Here is a 23,499-nt window from a genome sequence, read left to right on the forward strand (position 1 = left end):
ATTACGATGGGATTAATGAGAGACATAAAGACAATAAAAAGGCTTTGAACTGTAATTAATCAGTATAGATTAGTCTATAATTAATCGTTAAAACTGATGGCAAAACGAATCGAAGCCAATTTAAAATTCATAAGACAAAAAGGGCAGATCTACAAGAAATGTTTTCACAACATGCTTTTAAATCACGAGGGAAAAAATTACTTGTAACTTCTAAGCTTAAGTGTTCTAAGTATAAGTATTGTATTAACATGTTCAGAAGAATAGTAATTTATTAATACTCAAACCTAATTTAACATTATTGCTTATTTTTAGTACCAAACATTTCTACCGAAAGCCTTGAGGAAATTGAAAGTTAAAACTTAATCAAACTAAATGTCGTTATTTCTTTCGTTCTTTCCTCTCCATACTTACAGGTTTTTAAGGTTCGAAACAGCCCATATACACAAGACTACATTCTTATTTAAGGATTTTAGCATCCAACATCTTTTCAAATATAATTACACATTAATCAACCGTCATTGCATTGGGATAAAACGTAGAAGACGAAAAATCAAAAGGTAAAAAAAAATTAAATAAAAAACGAATTAAAAACAATTTAAAAAATACATGAGAAATCTTTTTTTGTAACTATCGAAATTAATCATTTTCTCATATGAGAGTAAGTTAGAGAACAATTTGTTCATCATCACGAAAAAAACACAACTGAAATCTAATAGATTTGAATGAGTCTGAATATGAAAAAAATTAAATACTAGGAGATACATCTGGATAAGTTTACTAAAAGTAATTTTTTTTAACATGTTTTGTCGAGCCAGGCACATCAAAGGTACTGGATGCGCCAGTTGCCAATGGTCAGGTTTATTGTCTAGGTTATATTTACCTGTTATGTATTTAAGTTATATATGTCTGTCTTTAAGTGACTTGAAAGGAATAACCCCCTGAAGGAAACAGGTCCATATTGAAGTCAAGTGTTGTACAACACTGTTCTTCAATTACACACTCCAAGGGTTTCTTTCATCAAGTACTAGAAGGAAACTATATGACAATGGGTTATCTAGTCGTCCAGTATTTGTAGTGTCCCCAAATCTTTAAGAAATTTTAATATTTTCACAGAAGCAAATATATTTTTTTTTTCTCGCTTTCATGCTTGGGATATTAACATTCGGAAATTAACTGAAAGTTTTAAAATCTATTTTTTCTTCTAAAATGTTCGCATGTCTCTACATAGGAGGTGGCTACAGACAATAGATCCGAAATATGAGCAGAAGGATTACTGACTCCATTATTATAAGTCAAATTTTTAGTTACTTTATTAAAAAAAACAAAAAAACAGATGACTCACAAATTCAAAGATATTTGAAGATTGTGACCTCTTCAATTTGAACCTTTTGATCTTCTGAGATATCCTTTTGTCACATTTCAACAGTTCCTCTTCTGTCCGCCATTCACAATGAAGATAAGACAAATGCTTATATTTCACAAAGAACTCTTCAACCTCGACTGTTTTCGCTGGCCTTTTCTCTTTTAGATCATCTTGTGTAACGTCCTCTTCCGTTTTTTCTTTACTCTCCTCTGGCTCCTCCTCTTCTATCTCTCGTGGTCCCATGCGACAGTTCAGTATATAATGGACAATCATAGAGTCGTCATCCTTATTTTTCGGCTAAAAGGTATGAGAAGTTATTTTAAAACATAGAACAAATAAATTTTCAAATGGGGATCAATCCATTTATTTAGACAGTAAAAAAAAAAAAAAAAAAAAAAAAAAAAAAAAAAAAAAAACAGGTACAAAAGTCCAGATATTTCGCTCACACATACAGCGACCGTCATCAGTAAAACTACTAAAAATATAATTGAAACTAGCGTATTTATACACAACAAAACAAATAACTTTTCGGGTCATTCACAAAATAATGAACTTCCGGATCATTGACTAGATTATTTTCAAAGAGAGTTCAATGACTAAGTTCATTCAATGTCTTGGTGTAAATTTCCTTCTTTAACCTTGCCCAAAAGTAAAACAAATTTCCAAAGAAGGTGGCAAAGCCTTCATTGGAAATTTGTTTCTTAGTCACTCAGAAGATTGCCTTTTTTTCTCGGGATCATACTCCAAGATTCAGAATTCATCACCTGTGATTACGTTATTCAGAAATTGGGGGTCGCTTCACACATGTTCAAAATTTTCTTGGCACACTTCCACTCGCCACAATTTCTGGTCGTCCTGAGCACTTTAGGGACCATCTTTGCGCATACCTTGCGCACGTTCAAATGCACCGTCACAATGTCATGAACGACAGATTTTGGTAAATTTGGCATTTGGGTAATTAAACGAATACTTAGTCGACGGTCTTAGTTCAAAACTTTGCGCACACGAGTCACATTGTCGGTGTTCGTCAAAGGTCTTCCATCAGTGCTACCGAAACACACCACTTCTTGCTAAAGCAACATTTAGGTAAGCCTGCTTGGTCATATCAAACGTCTCTGTCGCATATTTATCGAGATTCATACAGAATGTAACCGCGTACCTCTGCTCTAACGAACACTGCATTTTCGGCTTGCATCACTCACAGAAACACGTCACGCTAAAATACCTATCCTGACTTTCCAGATGATCAGTAACAACTGATGTGCCGCTCGTTCGTTAGCGAGGAACAACCTCTACCGAATCCAGTTGGCGTGCGCATGATCCGAAGTACAGCCGGGGCGGAAGAAAACCAGTCTTATTACTTTCCGGATAAACCCCGTATGACGCAATATAGTGATGTAAATAAATGACCTTAGAAAGGAGTTTTATGTACAGGGAAAGATTGAAAATTTTTTAAGTTACTTTATTTTTCTATACATTCGAAAGGAATAGATTTATAGGGGAAGAAAGAACGGACGAAAACAGGGTCTTTTCTTAAAAAGCAAATATACAGAGATTGCTTCTACTGAACAGCTTACATATTTCGGCTTACCGATTGCATCTGATATCAATCCTACGCGTAGGTTATTGATCTCGCATTCCTATAAGAAAGTTAGCAAAGGGTACGGTATACTGGTTTGTTGTAAATGTCTGTACAATCGTTTTGTCCTTGCGAGGTTTTATTGCACTTTTGTAATGCCATATCTTCTGACGGTTTCTACTTTCTGAATCATCGTGACTGAAAAGGATAAACGAACAATCCGTTCAACATTCTTCAGGTATGGAAAATACCTTTTGAATCTCCCTCTGTGGACGAATAACCCACGTGTTTAAGAAAAATACAACAAAACGAACCCATTTGTAGTGATTAGCGATAGAATTAGCTGATTCAAGTGCAATTTAGATCCGTACCACATTACCACGCCATAGAACTCACTGAAAGCTGCACTAAGTCTGTTGTTCAGTGTTGTTAGAAGTATCTATTTTCTTTTGTTTTTACTGTGGTACGTGTGCTTTTATTTCTTTCTTTTCTTTTCATACCCCATCTTTCTAAATCTGTTTACTCGATGATGGGCAATAAAAATCCTTCATTAAGAATTAAGAAGCGAATTCGGCTTTACTAGAGCTTGGTAAAGACGTCCGGAAATATATGTTGCCTTACCTGCAACAATCTTCGGATAAATTACTTTTCCACATAAGAAATGGACCTTACACTTATTCTTTGGCAAAGGGACAGAAGCACACATAAAAGATATATAACATACATGTCCGACATGTGCCTATGTCAAATATTATATATATGCGAATAATAAAATGATTGAACTTGAACTTGACTGGTCTATACCGTAATGTTAAAAAAGGGGCTGAGCAGATAAGTGTGCCTTCAAGTCACTTGTGATGTTGCTGTACACTGGAAGGCAGTTTTGCCATATTAATTTAATGTTCAATTTACTCAAATGGTCAATTCATGTTTATTAATCAGCATTTATTGACCGATCACAGTGCTAAAACTGACAAGCAATCACAAGATTTTTTTTTTGTAAGGACAGAAAACTCTGAGTCAACTTACTACTAACAAGTGCCATTGATGAAAATGAAGACAGACGATCAAAAGCGCCAAATTTAGCGGATATTAAGAAAAATTGCTTAATTGAATATCAGTATTATATACCTTTGTCTTTGGACTGAATTCAATACCTTATAGCACCTACTATGCTCAGGCTCTGAGCATAGTGTCATCAGCCCACTAGGAGCTGATAAGAGCTAACCAGAGCACTGTCAGAACAATATCAGACGTAATCCTCCTACCCACTTAAGACAACCAAAAATCTCACAAGGTAAACTTGAGACTGGCAGGACTTGAGATATTTAATATAGATAAAACTTACAGGTAGTCTATCAATAAGGTCGCCACCGGTAGCCGAGGATTCATCACTAGCAAGCATTTTTACGCTTTCGTCAATAAGTCCTTCCTCAAAGTCCACCTCAGCCTCAGTATACTTCTTCTTTTCTGATGTAGTAGTGCGGCCAGACCTCCGTTTCTAAAAAATGCTCAATTAATCTAACAGCCTTAAAAAAAAAAAAAAAATCATTTGTCCCTTAGTAGATGTTAATAAAGCCTATAACTTGATGAATAAATTTCCCCTGAAGCGTCTACGGATCCTAGGCAGTAAATGAAAAAAAAATTATTTGTTAGCTTCAAGCAATGGAAAAGTACAACAAAAAGGCTAGGTGGACAACTGTTAGCTCCTCTATGCCTTTAGCTGAAGCGCAATTCTACCTCCATTCCTTGGCTGAAATTAATTTTAAAAAACTGAAAGAAGTGTCTCTAAGAAAAGGAAAGAACGAAATTAAAACTTAAGAACAGCCAAGCTGAGGTGATTAAGCTGCTGATCTAACAGGTGTTTCAAATTTTAAGTGGATCCAGATATTTTCGTAAAAAAGGCAAGTTAGACTCGGAGGTGACGTACATTTCTTAAACTCCTTCGTTTCTAAAGACTTAGCTTGTTTTAGTACCGAGTCTATCAGCCTAGACCTATCTCGTTTTCTCATTGATTCAGGACCTAGGTCATTTGCACTACACAAATTCTGCAACATGGACTTGGCTCGTTGGACTTCAATTTTAAGTCATCCCTTCTGTACTCTGAAATAGAGTATTTGTTTGATTGCCGCTTCTCAACAGCTCGACACACTAGAAAATACACTTCAAAAAAGGCGTTTTGAAACTTAGTCGTAGTTTGCTTCATTTTAAATATCATTAGTACCTCATTGACTACTCCTCATCTCTGTTTGATTCGCCAAGTACATCAATTTTCCCTAAAGATTACAATCTCAGTTTCAAAATCCAATTTGGATATCAGCTTGGGAATATCGAAGTTATGCCTAGACAGGTTTTAGGATACTGATTCCACAGGATTAAACATTATTGAAAGTTGAATAACGCTGTACCAAATTCTTAAAATCTCATTGGTCACACCTGGCCCAACCAAATACTTATAAGCAGCGTCAGGCAGTACCTCTCTACACATGAACTAGTACGAACATACACTATCCGCAGACGCATTCACGAGCTCTTTGGAAAAAAGTCTTTTTCAAGTTATCCATTACAAGTCAATGTTAAAAGAAATAAAATATCTTTGCCTGAGGTAAATTTGAAAAATTTAGCGATTTGTTTCTGTCCGGTAGGCATAAGGAAGTTAATGCCAGTAGATGGATAATTTTTTTTCTCACCAGGACGCATTATGTAAAATTTAAAATATACACTGAACTATCCCAAAATATAAACTGTGCCTTTACAAGGGAATTTATCCGATTATTAAGAAGATATGAACAACAAAATATTAGATGATCAACCCTACAATATGATATAGCCTGAAATAACTCACAAAAGCATCGTCCAGTTCTGGAATTGGCGATGATCTATCATCATCGTCATTATCTTCTTCGTCACTACCACGTCTATTTCTCTTTTTCTTAAAGTGCAGTAGGGTTCTAGAAAAAATGAAATGAAATTATTTTAAACCTATTGAAATATGCAAATCAAAATCCAATGAAAGAAATGAATGAATTTTTTCCCCACTAAAGGACATATTGTCACTAGTAGAGCAATATGTATACATAAAAAAAAATATTATAATTTTGTTCACGTAAACAAGGAATATTTGAGATTGTGTCTAAAAATTACCTTCTTCATAGTGAAAGCTACAGATCTTGACCCACGAAATAAAAATTCGTTAATTTTAAAGCTAGTCTTTTGTTAATTAAGAACCATTGACAATGAAATTCTACTGATGTCGAGGTTTAACCGGCACTAACTTGAGCCGATCAGATTTTTCATAAAATTTTTGAGTGGGATCAGAAAATCCCAGGAAAAATCTGAGCGGCTTAAATTAGTGGCAGTCGAATTTCCGTATTAGCAATTGAAACTAAAGTAATTTTTCTTACATGAAAGCAAGAGCAACTGTTTGAATTTAAAATGAAAATAAATTAGTATAATTAAAGGTGGGCTGCCACTCCTCTTAATCCTATCTTCTTCATGCTATAAAGTTCAACTTCCATTTTAAAGAAAACAATATACACATTCAAAATATGCATTCTTTATCAAAATACTTCAAAAGACAAGAAACGGGAAACTGTTCAGTTTACATACTAGATATATAAAGCCTTAGCAATTGCAAATGGCAGTACTTAATACATTCTAATGGATTTTCATTAGGTTTAAGTTTAGCGTAATGAGCATATGGTTGAGGAGGCCGCAAGCCCTCATGCTTAGGACAATCTCTGTTCGTTTTAAGCTAAACATCGGTCACCACTTTCGAATAAAAAAAGAAAGATAAAACGCCTAAAATAAATTTCAAGGAGGTAGGAAGTCTTTGAACCAATCTTATTCTTGGGGAATATCCCTACCCATCAATACAGACAAGTTAACAGGAGTTATATTCTGTTTTACACTAAAAATATTTCTGTAATAAGAGAAAAGCTCGCAAACTTTTAGAATCCACATTGACCTGAATTGAAATATACTCAAATGAAGGGAGGCTAAAATTTAACTTGCCCTTTTCCACCATAAGAATAGGAAAGATCACAGGTGAGAAATTAGAAAATTTAGGCCTAAAAACAAACTTTTGAGATTCAGCCCCCCTCTCCTCCTGAAGAGATGTCCGCTGATTCACCGACTAATAATTAATGGCAGAACCGAAAACTAATAAAAAAAAACTCTGCAATGAATAAACTCAGTTAAATCTAGCTTACAAATAACTGCCTTTACAAAACATTATAACTGTTACTTCATGTTTATCGATGAATATGCAACCACGTAGTAGCATATTCTCAGAAGCTAGGAGGCTTTTAGCACAGCTTTTCCATGCTTTTTAATAAATCGGCTATCTTAGAATTTTGTTCAAGTCTTTGGGTTAAAATCAGACCAATATTGCTTATTTTGCCGAACAGTCGAACAAAGGTTACTCAAAATGGACAGTATATCTTTACAGTTCCATTCAAATGAGCTATCTTCCGACATCCTACAATTACTGTCTCAGTCCAATCATTCCTCCGCCCCTAAAAAACGCTAAAGGAAACATATCTGTGACTATTCTTAGGAAAAACACTAGATTCAGACAATTCTTAGATGTGACTGAAACCTCCAATCTCGGGTTCTCAAAACGTGTTGAATTCAATACATTCTTTTGGTTAATATGTGCCCTTAACTATACCATAGCTCATAATATACTATTGCTTACTACAGACAGATCATTGCCTTACTTTATAAGCCCTGTAATGAAACATAAAGAACTAAAAAAAAAAAAAAACGTCCGAACATTCTTTAGAATGTGAAACAGGGTCTGCTTTCAATCACACTTAATATTCTGGTTCCATCACCTCTTTTTTTCTCTCTCTTTTTATCTATCCTATAAAATACACTTTGTACAAAAAAAAAAAAAAAAAAAAAAAAAAAAAAAAAAAAAAAAAAAAAAAAAAAAAAAAAAAAAAAAACTGTGGTACGTTTATAATCACATAGAAATAAGTCAACAGTGGTAGAGCATAAGCATTGTGCTTCCACTCTTTAACCCCGTCCCCCCTTCAAAAAAAAACTTCCAACGATGTAGTGAAGCGCATTCCACAGCTAGACATAAGTATACAAATAGTTCCCTCAGGATCACCTATCCTCACATCCTTCAAAAATTACATAATCTTTCAAGTAAAGCATTTAGTGTCTTTTTGTGAGGGAGGGGGGGTGGCTTTTTGATACAATAATGAAAGATTTTTTTCATTTTAAAACTCTGTTTTGTTGTAATTACATCATGTTACTTGTAAAACTATGTAACCAATGATGGAAAAAAGAGACAAATTAGACGAGTTGAACACGAGTATGGCAGGGCTGACCTGGAACAGATTTAAAAGAGGACAGAACAGTAGGAAAAAATTTACTAAACTAATTGAGAAGCTTACTTAGAAGGTCTTTTTCTGGCTGGTGTCGTTTGTTTCAGTTTTGGCTTCTTCTCTTTCTTCTTTGGAGTTTCACTCTCATTTTCACCTTCTTCAATTGGCTTTTCTTCAATAGCATATCCCTCAGATTCAAGCGTTAAAGAAGCATTAACGGATCCATCAGTGGGTGCCACTGCATTATCGATTAGAAAAGTGTCTTCTTTTGTCTCAACATTTCCATCATTTGGAAGGGCAGCTTTATATCCAGCTTCTGTCTCTTCTGTAGGTTTCGGTTTCCGTGTATACTTCCTCTTCTTTTTCGTTGGACTTTCTCCTGGAGCCCCATCACCATTCACAGGAGGAGCTTCTTGCTTTGGAGATTTCGGCGTTCGAGGCTTTCTTTGTTTCTTTGGCTTACTTTCTGGGGTTGGTTCTTGAGCTTGAGATACTTGGAGCGCTTCTTGGCTATCCGAAAAATGATATGCATCGTGTGATGCTTCGATATTTTGCTCTTGGGGTGGCGGTGGCATAGCTGGTGCTTCGATGGGTGCTAACTGAGGTGCCTCGGTGTCCTTTTTCTTTCTACCTGGTTTCCCTTTTGGTGCATTTGGGTCCTTTGGTTGGCGCTTCCTTCCCTTTTTCTTGACCCCTTCTGATAGTTCCTCGTCAATGGCAAACTAAAACATAAATAATTAAATAAATGAATAAATAAAAGGCTAAGTTTCGAATCGTAAAAGGTTGTGCAAAAACCAATGGGCATGTCTGGAATTTTAAAATTTTACAGGAGTAAAAATAAAGTTTCAAAGCTTTTCTCAATTGTCTTTTTTACAGAAAATTTTAATAAAAAATATTACAAAGGATAGTTAATTACATTAGGTTAATAATACATATATATAATATATTATAATATATATATATATATATATATATATATATATATATATATATATATATATATATATATATATATATATATATATATAAAATACGGTGTACATCATTAATGCCTTTGGTTTAAACACGAACTAAAGCAAGCTATATCATGGGGTAGCTTGCGACTTCATTGAATTTTTATTATGAGAAAGTGACTGGTGTACCATGATACATTACTAACAAGAATGCAAGAAAAATATGTTTTGATGTATATGTTGCAACAAAAGAGCTTTTCTAAGATGTTTTGATATTTGAATCAAACAGCAATTTCATGTTGTTGTACAACATGCAAAGCAGCAAACCCTACAGTTTTTTTTTCTCTTTGTAAATCTAAGTTATTCCTCAAAAATAAGCCAATTTGTCAAGAATCTTGTCCATGGATTTTTGTCATTTTGTCAAGGAGACATATCAGAACCAAACGTCAGATATTGACCAGACTTCGTGGATAATAGTAGCTACTGCTCCAATTATGGCTTTCGGGACCATAATCCAACCCAGCCTCTCCGGCAAATGAAAGTAGCGTGGGTTTCTGGATTCTTGCTGGGACAAAACAGAAAATTTTTGAATATCAACCCACTAAGCAGAAAATAAGAATTAATGTCTTACTGGGCATTTTTGGTATCTGGACACAACCTCTGTGAGGGGGCGGGGAGTCCCTAAATTTGTGTCGTAAGGACATTTAACATCAATGATGGTGGCATTTCAACCGAACTTAGAGATAAGTAAGAGCTACTGTCCTTTTTAAGTCTTTTGGGGATCCCAGTCAAGTACAACCCCACTGGGTGGAAGAAAACCAGAGGAATCCGTGAATTCTTGTTATCAGAGCATATAGTAAAAGGAGCTATTGGATCTCTACCACACCTAGTCAGAACTGAGAGTGATATCCATCACATTTGGCGGGTCGGCATCCATTCTAGCCAATTTAAGAGGAGGAAAATCCTAACTTCATGCCATCAGGGCGTTTACTTGAAATGTCGTCAAACCTTAATAAAACTTGGTCAGAAGTGAGAGGCAATGTGCTAGTAGGAGAATCAGAACTCGACCCCATCGTTTCAGAGGAAGGGGAAAGTGTGGAGCATGGTAAATACATTACAGTGATTAGTGCGAAGCATGAGAATTACATTGCTGCGGTTAAGAGAGGGAAATGATGTTAGCAGCTGGTTTCGTACTGAATCAAGAGTTAACGGGGTTGTGTTCTATTCACAATTATATGAAGTATTATGATAGACTTTGTTCTAAGCAGAGCTGGTCAACTTTACCAACGACTTCGACTCTGACTCTGACTCCGACTCCTGAAACTTTAACATAATTGCTCCGACTCCTAAAATTTTCTTCAAAGAATTAAGAACTTTGACTTCAACATTCATGCATTTACAGTAGAAATTCAAGTTAAAAGTTCTTCCTTAAATAATTTTTTAGATTTTCCAAGTAGCAATAACCAAGATAATCAACCTATTTTTTTTTAAATAGAATCCTAAATTCCTAAGGGTAATAAGTGTCTCTATAACTCCGATTCCGATTCAAACTCCAAAGGGTCTTATATTATTTATGCTACTCTTATTCCAACTCCATTGAGTAAAAATTTACTAGAACTCCATAGCCCTGGTTCTAAGGAACATGGCAAAAGCTATGAGAGAGCATGGAATCAGACGGGAAAGCAAAACTCTACTAGACTTAGATTATACTGACGATTTGAGAATTTTAGATGAAAATGTTAGTAAAATGAATAACGTTTTGGAGGTTTTTGAAAGTGTCAAGGTGCGAGAACAGGTTTGAAAACAAATGTTAAGAAGACCCAGTCGCAGAGACTATAAATAGATCAAACTGAAGAGGTGATGTTTGGTAACAAGAAGATCGATCAAATGGACAAAATCATTTACCTGGTTAGTATTATTAGTAAAAATAGTGGATTCAGTCAAGATTTTAGAAGAGGTATATCCAAGGCCCAGGGTGTTTTTTTAATTACTGAAAAAGGTTGGGAAGAATAGGAAGATAGGTCTGCGAACCAAGGTTAGAATATTGGAAGCTACAGTGATAACAGTAGTCAAAAATGATTCTGAAACGTGGGCGCTTATTATTGAATTGTGGGCATTTTTCGCACAGCAAGCTGCCCGAAATCTGTGGTTCTACCCTGCTTTCTACGGCTATAATGAGAAAAAGGATGACATGGCTAGGAGACCTTTTTACGGTAAAGGGTGACACTTTGCCAAAGAAAGTGTTTTACTGCCGTTCACCTAGGTCCAAAAAAAGTAGATCGTCCCCAAATGGAGTGGGAAGAGGTCGAAAGAAAGGACTTAGCAGTTTGGTGCTGTGGGGAGTTGTTGAGAGTTTGGATATGGGGGGGGGAGTAACAAGCCAAAAACTTGTTTTTCCTGTTAGTGGTATTTCGAGCAGGCTTCAAAGTTCCTTTGGAAGATCATGGAAGAAATTTTTATAACCCTTGTGCCTCGTGATTGGTTTTGGATTGTGGAACAACACTTACTATTGATGTCAAAACATCGACACTCTCAAGCGTTGCATCGAGGTATCAATACTGTCGAAAAGAGGTTTGTCAGCAAGCGGTACTAAGCGGTATGTCAGCACGGAGTTGGTAGCAGCATACCAGTTTTTTTTTAGTAAAATATGATTGAACCATGGTACATTTCTTATTTTAATTTTCAGTGCATCCATACTGTGCTTAAACCCAATCATGGTAACAGAAGAAGCAGAAGATATATCCAAATTTCGTGTTTTTTAAGTGAGATGTTTTTCTTTTCGGATGGGATGGAATTTCTTAAGAATCATCCAGCAAGGCTTAATGGCAAAAAGCTAATGATTATTCAGAATTGCTTAACCAGTAGGAAAGGCCCACTAAACTGGAAACGAACATTTTACCAAATACGGATTGAAGGATACTCAGTGCAAACTTTTCCGCATTGATATTTTTTTGGCAAAAGACCGTATCTGAAAAACAACCTCCAGTAGAAAAGCTGACGCAAGCACCACCCAAGACAGAAATTTTATCAGCTGGAGAGTTTTGACTGGTAAATAGCACAAAACTGAGACAGGCAGTGAGGATTAGGAGGAAAAGGTAGAGAGTGTTGAGGTCTATTGAGTCAGAAGGATCTAGAGATGAAGTGATCGTAGGTAATAAATGAAATGTTGGTTCACAGGGTGAAAAAGACATGACAGAAAGCAAAGATCATAGAATACGACGCTTCTTTTCAAATATTCAGAAAGCTCTCCATAACAAAAAAAAAAAAAAAAAAAAAAAAAAAAAAAAAAAAAAAAAAAAAAAAAAAAAAAAAAAAAAAAACGGCATTAGTGAACTTAATAGCTGTTGATATGCAGCATGTATCCGGTGAATTTGCTTTATCTAAAATAGTCTCTCCCAAGTCGGAAAAAGATCAATACATTCTTGAGCAACACAAGCTTCTTCTAATGATACAGGTGAATGCAGTTGACTTTACGGTGCTTATGATAAAAAATTTGAACTTTGAGAACTATTGAAGCATCTATAACAATCACAGCTCATCATATATATTTTAATTTTAGGCTGAATGGAAGAGCACTGTGAATAAAGATATGGATGATACGCTAACTTCTTTTTACATTCGCTCCACGTTAAAAAGCAGTTACAGAAGAATGGAAGACTGAAAACGAGATCTTGTCTAATCTTGTCTAAAAGTTTGGATTCAAGACTGAATAAAAAAGGCATTGAAGGAAAAGGATTTTCCCTACTCAGGAAAAACATTATGAAAACATGCAATAAGAGTACAACAGGTTATTAACAGGGACTTGATAACTGGCAAATTAATCTTTTTTTTACCCTCGCAAAAGGATAATAGCAGAGGTATCGATGAATCTAACATCATGTCGAGTCTCAATACACGCTACTTTCCAATATCACCCTTCACTACTTAAGATCTGTCAAGAATCAAATAAGAGTCCATAGTTATGAAAATTTACAAGAGCAAAGAATTACCTCAAGGATCCAAATATATATATATATATATATATATATATATATATATATATATATATATATATATATATATATATATATATATATATATATATAACTCTATACCTTCATAGCATAGAAGAATAATATATATATATATATATATATATATATATATATATATATATATATATATATATATATTTATATATATATATATATCATATTATACACTTGGCTGAAATGGAAGAACTACAAGTACACTACCAATTAAGAAACAAGTTGAGATTGCTTACTTGTCCTTCTATTGGCCCTGAAACAGGAGCCACAGAGTATCCGGGTGGCATACCCATCTGATTTGGCACAGCAGGCATGCTTCCTTGAGGCGGATATCCCATAACTCCCGGGGGATAGCCAGGAGGAGGTCCTGCAGCATACATGAGTTGGCTTTGGATATTTGTAAACAATTCTTCAAGTTCAGCAATCTAACAAAACAAAAAAAAAAAAAACAAAGAAAAATCATTATAAAACAATAACAAAGGAAAGCAGAACAGAACATTTAGAATAGTGTATAGTAATTTGTAATTTAGTTAACTTATATATATATATATATATATATATATATATATATATATATATATATATATATATATATATATTATTCCTGGAGGTAGATCCTTCAGAGCAAACATAGGGGAAGTATACATATTTTTTTTTTACAGATTAGCTTGCAAATTTCTCAGATATACACTCTAATAATATGTTTTTTTTATGAAGAGCAAGATTAACACGGCAATTACAAAAAAATATGACATCAGAGGCATGGTGGTAACTCCTATCCCAAAACCCAAGTTAGGGTGGCAACTTCTATCCCATAATCCGGTAAGAGATTTCTGATCTTGTGATTCTTTAAGACCGATAACAAAGCGTTCTGTGATTGGTAAGCATTTTCAATCGTGTATAAAGGATCGTTTCGAACATTTAGATGTTGGCTTTAATCAAGTAATCATCAACAAGGGTGACAACGGGTTGTCACCATACCCATGCAGCATTTGATGCAATTGCTAATGAGTTAAGGTCTTCTGGCTCCCCGCTTTATACACTTTTAATTGATATGAAAGGAGCCTTACAATATTTCACATGCTTCCAATCTTTCAGCTCTAAATGGTGGTGGAATTCCCCTTTCCGTGGTTAGATTTCTTATATCCTAGTATCAAAGGCTTAAAATAAAAATTGCTGCTTGTGACTCTTTTTCTAATCCAATGTCTGTTGGTCATGGAGTTAGACGAGGTGAAGTTTTACCCCCTTATATTTTTATCATATGTTTGGCGGAGTGTCTTCTTTCACATCTACAACTCTTAACACTCGGGACAGGTTAAGTCTTATATTGCATATGCTGATATTATTTAATTGAGGCATCCTAAAGCTAGTTTAAGCTTAAAGATAAAGGCATTTCTATCAGTGTTTAAAAATGTCAATATTTCCCTGTCAATGACAACAATTGAGCTGAACTAGTTTACAACAGGAGCACTTCATTTCCGGGGTCTGATACTGTTCATTGTCTGAGGTTACTTTATTGTTCTTCAACTCCAAATTTGAAGTCAATGGTGATTTTAAATACTCAAGAAAACATTAAAATGCATTAGGCTCAAAAATACGGCTTCGTGGCATTCATCGTCGTGATATTTTAGGTCCTCTTTTTAATGCAGTTGCCCACCAGCATGTTCTCTGTCCTGCCCCTCTTTTTCAAGATTTTAATATCTATGATTTGGCTTCAATTTGCGCTGGTATTTTGAATATTGTAAATCTTTTGTTGGCTTTCCAATTGGTTTTAGTAACACTGAATTAGTTTATATATCTAAAATAAAAGAACCATTGGAATTAGCTAGAATTAAGAGGGATAATTTTTATCATAAGTATGATATTTTTCTTTACGCACAACCTTTTCACTTTTTTCTAGAGTTTAAATAACGTTTGATATTTTGTTGTTGATGTTTTTCTTATGTATTTTAATCAGCTATGTTATTAATCCTATTTTACATCAATGTATTGTTTTGTTTGTTGAAGTATTTCGTTTTCCTTTGTAATTTAATTTACGTATTTTACATACTCCTCGAAATTGATGGAAATAAATAAATAGGCTCTTAAAAAACTTATATTTTAGTACCGACAAGACGACAACCCAATTCAACGCCAACAAGCAATGCTGTAATTAAAATGCATCTTTAAGTTTATCACTAATCAATTTCATCAAGCCAGTGTTTCAGTTCCACTAAAAATAAACAAATGATTTGTAGTCTGATCGTCAGAAATGGCAATCTTTTGTTTAAACTTATACATTATTTAAAACTTATTTAATTCGAAAAAGAACCAAAAATAGGATTTATGAAATGAACATTTAAAATTGACTAATAATGTTAAATAATTAAACAAGCCCATTCTCATGGGCCTTTACAAGCCCCAAAAGTCACTGCTTTTCATGAAATCAGGCACTTGAACCTTTACTTGGAGAAACAGTCATTGGCCCTCAGGAGCGGGTTCCCCTTCAAAGAGAATTTCCCTCAGTGAAAATAACATAGGCATCTAAACAGAAACTGCAGAATTACTTGTTTTCTTTCTCGATATTTCGGCTTTACAAATTCATTAACATTTTATATTAGTTGTTATTTTAACATTTTCTTTTTCGGAAGTTATGAAACACACAGATTTCTCACGAGGCAAACAAATTTGATATTATTAAACACAAATGTCGAAAATTGAAGTCACATGAACTATTTTTCAAAGAACTGAAAAGATTGTTATTAAAAATGTAAATTGAGTAGATATAAAATCATTTAATAATTCAACTTAGCGCAGACAGAACTGATTAAGAATTTCTTAAAAGTAAGTGGGAATGTGTGGTTATAAACTCTGATCAGTGAATAGCTAGTGATGGTTTCCATACTTAAACGAAATATTTTTAAATAAGAATGAACCAGAAGATATATATATATATATATATATATATATATATATATATATATATATATATATATATATATATATTTAACCTTCATCTGTCTCTTCTTTATACTAAATGTGCCTCTACCTGAGAAGCACCAATGAAAAGACTCGACCAAATTGCAGATATACTAAGCTACCATAATAGAAAAAAAAATGAAAAGTCTATAGTCTCAAAACAAAAACAGTTAGATGATGATTGATGTACGTGTAAATTTGATTTGTTTAATGTACTGGACAACTAGCAACAACTTTAAATAATAAACTTCTACTTCCCACTTCCAAGATAAAATCTTTTCGCAATTTTAAATTAAGAATAAATAAATAAAGAACTAGGCTACATTGATAAAATATGACCACGGAACTAACCTTCTGCTTTGTCTCAGGTGTTGGTTGCATCATATACAGTTGTTGCAACTGCTGATGAATAAATTGGGCTTGACCTGCCATGTTTTCTAAATGTTGTGGGTGAAGTGCCATCTGAGAATACATATGTTCTTGTGATGGAGGCTGAACCATTGAATATGCATTTTGTGGAAGAGCAGACTGGCTCATTGCAGCCATTTGCTGTTCATAGGCATACTTTTGATTTACATCATAAGCAGGAGAGACAAACTGTATTGTTTGATTATCTACTTGTGTCTGTTGTTCAAGTCTTTGAGTACATTGCTCATTTGCTTGTTTTTGGGGCTTAATTTCTTCTGCGGGGGATCCGGTAACTTCTCTTTCTACATGAGGTACTGGAACTTCTTTTTCTGTGGGAGAATGTTTTTGAATTGAAGATTCGGTAGTTCCAAGGGGAAACTGCTGATTGGTAATAACATCTGCTTTGACATTCGTTGCTGAAATGGTATCATATTTATTTGTACTTTTATCAGCTAGCTTAATTTCAGATTTGACACCTTCAACGTAATTATTTTGCTGGTCTATAGCATTTATAATGGGTCTTAAATTAAGGGCAAGTTCTTTTTCTTTACCCTGTGATTCAACATTGTTCACTGTAGGAGGAGGTTTTGGAGATTTCTGAAGATGAGATGGAGCCGATTTTGACACTTGGGATGGTTTTAGTTTATCAGTTACTGTGGCTGGAGATGCCATTCTCATAATTTCTTTCGTTTCTTCTCCTGGTCTAAGAGGATACTCAGATATATTAGTGCCCATTGGGGTAGGAGGAACTACTTTTTGCTCAATGTAATCAGTGCAAGGTAAAGAGTGTCTAGAAGTTGGTCGTGATCTTTGACTAGGACTAGGAATGGGGGCAGCAAAAGAACTTTCTCCCTTGCTCTCAAAGTGACCTGGTAAAGAGTGTGTGCTTGGGGGTCTAAACGGAGAACCGGAAGCTGATCTTATTGACATTTCTCGCGACGCGCTTTCGACAAGACGAGCAGCTTCCATTTGAAGTGCAGCACTATGAGATGTAGGTGGCCGGAACTGAGCTTCCTGTGCTGCAAACTGACTTATTTCCCGTGAGGTAAATTCAGCAAGCTTTTGAAAAGAATCGAAACCCCCAGTGGGCACAGTTATAGGACTGCTACTACACTTCAGCTTCGAGCTATTAAAACCATGATAATCTGACATAGTAAGATTTTCTGGTTTTCCAACTTCAAAATCTGATTGGTAAAAGTGTCTTGCCTGAAACTGATTCTGTTCAGGTAGAGAAGTAGGAACGCTTTCAATAGTTGGAACGTTAGCAGATGTGGCAAGTGACTCAACGCTCATAGGATGATTCACTACTTTGTTGGTAAGATATGGCTGATATGAAACGGAGGGCAGTTCTGCTGCTAATTGAGGTGCCTCAACTTTTGCTTCTTCAGCCTTTTCAGGAACAGGATTTACAGGAGAGTCCCTTATCTTTGTGTCTATATTCAAAGCTCTTGGTTCCAGGGCCTGAAGCTCAACTTTAGATTTTTCTATTTCATCATGAGCTTTTTGTAAAATAGGCTTCATATCTTCATTTGCTCCTCCATGTCCTGTTTCTTTACAAATTTGAGAAGTGATTGCATCAGCCATAGCTGCTAAGTTTGCTGCTGCTTCCTGCATTTCATCAGAATATCTCTTTTCTTCTTCTTGTTGTTCGGGTGTAGGTTCAACTGATTGTGGCTCTTGCAGTGATTTCTTAGTAGGAGACGACTTATCCCCAGGGAACAAGCTAAGTGAAAACCTTTCATTTATAATAACTTGATCTTGATCTTCATCTTCCATTCTTTCAAGCCTTTCAAGAGCTTCTGAGATAGTAAAATGAGTCTGCATTGGAGATATACTTTCTACTGTAGTCCTTGGAGGCTCACTACTCATCAACTTATCAACACTATGAGAAACACTAGTAGTTGTCATGTGTGGTTGTTGATAGGCAGCAGGGGCAGAGTTTTTCTGAGAACTATACAAATCTCCACCATAAGCATATTTTGGTTCACTTGGTAGACTTAAAGATGGCTTAGGGTGTTGTGATGGGGTCAAATTAGTTAATGTAGGCTGGGGAGTGATGCACCCAGTAGGAGGTTGAGGGGTCAAGGGCTGTGGAGTTACTGGAGTAACTGGGCTAGCAAATTGATGAGAAGATAGTGATTGTGCTTGAATTTCCTGTTGATTTACTCCTTGTGACTGCATATGAGGAACCAGCTGTTCTATGTGTTTCAAATGAGAATCGTTACTTGGGGCAGTACTATAGACATTTTTAGAGCCACTGTTAACTTGAGATGGGTAAGAAGACTGGTATTGAGACTGGGGAACAGATAAAGAGCGATACGGATCACCAGGCAAAGAATTCTGCATACTATAGGGATCATGCTGTAGACCTGGATGTCCACTAACTGATTGACTACCAGGTGGACAATAGGCCGAATTATACTGCCTATTAGGATCAGAAATGGTTGCACTTACAGATTGCTGATAATGAGAAGAATGAGGTTGAGCATTAGGATATCTTAGACTAGTGTGGCCTTGATCAAATGAGCCTTTGTAAAGAGGATATTTATTTGGTTCAAGGGACGTGTATGTGGGCTGAGCTACTTCATATCGTGTAGAATCTATAGCAGGCTGTGGTTGGACAGGGGTGGCTTTTGGGGAATCATATCGCGTCCTTACTGGAGCAGAAGGAGCATTAACTGGAAATGAATTCCTGTTTGGAGATGTTTCAAACTGTCCTTGTTTTGGGGGTTGTTGCTGTTGCTGGGAAGCTTGAGGAACTGGCTGGTCATAAAGCATTCTCTGTGATAAATCAGAAGGCACAGTGCTTCTCTCATGATATAAGGGATGTGAAGAGGGTGTATTTTGCCTGGGAGCAGGTGCTGAATGGGTGGCAACAGATGTAGCAGCAGGTTGATACCTACTATAATCTGATTGAGGATGTCTTGAGGCATTAGATATCCCAGAACTCTGAGGTGCTCCTACATTTTGGTTAGAAGTATATAAAGGATTAGGCTGTCTGATTGCTGGATCAGGATAAGATGGTTGTGTTTGACTCCGAGTGGTAGGATAATGAGAAGTATGGCCAACAGGAATACCATTAAGCATCTGTGAAGCATATGGATCACCTTGCTGGCTCCATCTTTGTGCTTGATCCATACCTTGAGACCCAGGATAACTTCCCAATATATTACTCCCATACATGTCATAAGAGGAAGGCATGCCTCCAGGCATCCTGATACTAGGGTGTTGGTAGGGCTGATACCCTGGACCTCCAAACTGAGAAATACTTGAAGGTGGTACGCCATACAGTTGAGATTGCTGTCCATACATTGAAGGACTTCCATATCCTGGGTAGCTAGGGACTTTACTGTGCTGCTGCTGCAATCCTGGGTAGTTCCCAATGTTTGAAGGATGTCCATGAGGGTCCATTTAGTTGTATAAGGTTGACAATTTTTTTAAATTCAAGCCCAATTTCAATCCATTACATCTGTGTACAGGCAATCTGAAAAAAAAACCTTTATTTTTTGACTAAGTTTATAGTAGAGAAACAAACGATTTTCAATAAAAATATATTAGACTGAGCCATAACAGAGCAGGAAAGAAATACTGGGAGGACACAATCCAGAAATTTGAATATTGGATCAAACATAACTCAGATGAATCCAATCATTCTTGAAAATAAATGGTAAGGAAACAGAAGCTTTTGTCAATAGTAACCAAAACATAAAAAGAAAAATTATCAAAATTATATGCATCAAAAGATTATATGTGTCATCCTTCTATCAAAGACGTGTTTGTATAATAATCATAATAATAATTTATTTATAACCCACAGAATATATAAAACTGTGGAGTAAACACACAAAAAAAAGAAAAATACAAGAAAAAAACATAACAACATAAATAACATAACAACATAAATAATAAAGAACAAGCCACAATTTCTGTGATAAATTTCTCTATTTGATTCATTGGTTTAGGAGCATTATTGCCTACATCATGACTCAGCCTATATATTTTTTCAATGTTTACTATATTCAACCACTGATCACAGAACTTCAGAAGATCTTGTTCAACTGGAAATTGCAGTGCCTGTAGTTCCAAAGAAAGCAAAAAAGTGTCAACAACTATTGTGGTTTTGTGCTTTAAAACAGCAATTTGAGCCAAATTTTCAGAGAGCCAATCAGTTTAGAATTATAATAAACTTGCCCCAAAACACCTCTTTTTCATATGTACTTGGAAATGGCAACTTAAGATATGGAAGTGTGACAATGCAAGTTGGACATACTATAAAGAAAAAGGGGAGAATGAGAGGGATGGCAGACCTCTCATATATGCAATAATTCGATTTTATTGTGTATTGCAAGCATACGTAAATGAGCCCTTTCCATCCAAGAAAATTCTTGCATAAAAAGTGAACTTTAGCATAGAGATTGTAGGCAGAAGGGGATTTTCCCCCTACCCCAACCACATACATTTAGCACAATACTTTTTACACATGGAAATATCTCTCCCCTGATCAACCCCTGTTGTTTAGGCTAAAATTTGGCCCTTTACTTATCTCAAGCCTTCAAGACTGAATGCTCAACACAAGAACAATATTACAAGAAGTCAAACTTTATTTTCATATTGCCTTGAGAATGAAAGGGGTCATTTAAAAGCATTTGTATGAATAAAAAGAAATACAAACCATTACAGTGTAAATATTTCAAGAACTAACCAATAGATTTATTATTTTTCTTTGTTTTAATATGCTTATAAAAGTTATCTTAAAATATTTGAAGGCTAACACATGTTGAATACCCCACTCCAAACACTGAAGTAAAAATTAGCCTGAAGACAAAATGCTTCAATTCTTATAAGCTACAACTGATCTGGTAAAACTGCCATTTCCACAATAATCAGTTATGTCAAACAGATATATTGCATAAAAAAATCCCAATTGTGTTCCTCCAAACGAAGGGAGGTCAAAAGGAGAACTCATATTGATCTGGAGAGCCTCTCAGATAAAGTTTGAATGTCTAAACCGCACTTTTTCAGGATTAAAGAATCCTGTCCCTCCCCATAAACAGATCTATTGACCTCCATCTGTAATAAAAGACACAAACACTGCTACAGCATATTACTATCAGCATTATTTTAAATTAAATAATAAAAACAAAGCTTTTCCACAAAAAAATGAAGAGCAGATTTAAAGCTTCCCAAAAATTAAGAACACTAACCTATCAAACTAAAAACAAGCAGAAATGAAATTATCTGAGCCTTAAATGAGCACATATTACAATGAATAAAGAAGTAAAGCCAAAAACAAACAAAAACTACAGTTATATTGTTGCATTAAACTTTGGTTGGTATTGTTGAAAAAGTATTATGACAGCAAACTCTGGTTTGTTTCTTTGCCACCAATTAAAACAATACAGTTGTCAACCCATCAGAACATTGAAATTGATATGTCTCAATGAGAAGTTGTCCTTAACAGAAAAAAAAAGGAATGACAACATGTTCATTAAAAGTGGTCTCAGAATAGCTTTTTCTGCTTAAAAACTACCTAATTGTCTATTTCCTCATGCCTGATCAATGTTGTTACCAGTAAAAAGTACCACGCATACAGTCTAATATTGTATTACTTTGCCCCAAAACATAGTGCTCATGACAATCAATATAATTATTTCTGAACATGCAGCATGTAAAAGCAAGGGCTACATTACAGTGTCTCAGGACATAGCAAATCCTGTTTGTTTGCAATATATTGAATAATAAGAACAAACTGATTTTATATCTATGGCCAAGTGATTGCCACATCAGCACTTCAGTAGCAATAAAGAAGTTGATACCATTGTGTTGCATTATCAAATAACTATTGCATAACTACTTGTATGAATATAAATTTGTGTACTCTAAAATGCATCAGAAGTGAATAAAAGGTAGATGTATTATCATAAGTATGCAACTCCCCATTCTTGAAGATAAATATGCTCATGGGATGACATGCTAGTGGGCCCTGTTGAGTGTACATTTGAGGGGCCTTCTTCCTCCTCCATCAGCAGTCCTTAGGAAAGGGGCATAGATTATATAAATCACAAATTACTAAGAAAGGGGGGCATGCTTAAACTTAGGTGTCCAGAAAGTTCTGAACCACTTAAGTGGTTCAAAACTTTCAGTGACTGGTCTTGGTCAATTATTTCGCTTTAGGAGGGGTTAAACACCATAAAAATGAGACAAAACACCTTCTGGCCCTCATCAGTTTGAAACTTACAGCAAAAAGTACTTGGGAAAAAACAAACAAAAACAGTTTTGGTGGCCCCTACCATCCAAAAAATATAGGTTAAAAAAAGAGCCAAAAAACTTTTAATTGGCTCAAAACTTATATCCTTGTTCTTGGATTAAGAGGACCCAAATACAGAAGACCAAATGGAAAACAAAATATTGTTTCATAAAAAATGGGGCCACACAAAAGGGCAAAATGTTCCCCCTGTCACTTTGCATTGGAGAGGTGATTTTGGAAACTTGGGAGGGGGCACATTTGATTGGAATTTCTTGAGACTTATTGAATAGCCAAAATTATTGAAGGGCAACCAGTATCCCTCCCATGTGCTTCTATGCTATTCATTCCAGTGTGTAAATTCAAATTTTGATCTGATAACCTCCATGATATCAAATTTAAACTTTGAGATGGCCATTTCCTCACAAATTTTGAAAGTTCTAATAAGAATGCCTCCAGGGTTAATATCACCCCAACATGCCCAGAGCCACTGACCCTAAATTACATAATCACCCTTTATTTAAAAGCATGGTTCATTAGAAAAGGTAGCCATGATTTATATTGGTTTTCCAATCAGCTATGAGCTCTTGGGGGCTCAAACAATACTATATGCACCCAATCTTTCAA

General features: G+C 35.2%; 1 protein-coding gene across 1 annotated transcript in view; it reads right to left on the reverse strand.

Moving 5' to 3' along the window:
• Positions 1-23,499, reverse strand: part of LOC136034777 (chromodomain-helicase-DNA-binding protein 7-like) — a 72,766-nt gene that overhangs the window by 44,259 nt on the left and 5,008 nt on the right. Inside the window, exons 2-7 of the mRNA XM_065716189.1 lie at positions 16,572-20,112; positions 13,499-13,687; positions 8,351-9,003; positions 5,788-5,893; positions 4,291-4,443; positions 1,343-1,660 (exon numbers count right to left, since the gene is read on the reverse strand). Of these exons, the coding sequence (XP_065572261.1) occupies positions 1,343-1,660; positions 4,291-4,443; positions 5,788-5,893; positions 8,351-9,003; positions 13,499-13,687; positions 16,572-20,039 (4,887 nt within the window). The 5' untranslated portion in view covers positions 20,040-20,112. The remainder of the gene's footprint in view (positions 1-1,342; positions 1,661-4,290; positions 4,444-5,787; positions 5,894-8,350; positions 9,004-13,498; positions 13,688-16,571; positions 20,113-23,499) is intronic.

This window comes from Artemia franciscana, chromosome 13, assembly GCF_032884065.1.
Source record: "Artemia franciscana chromosome 13, ASM3288406v1, whole genome shotgun sequence".
Taxonomy (NCBI): Eukaryota; Metazoa; Arthropoda; class Branchiopoda; order Anostraca; family Artemiidae; genus Artemia; species Artemia franciscana.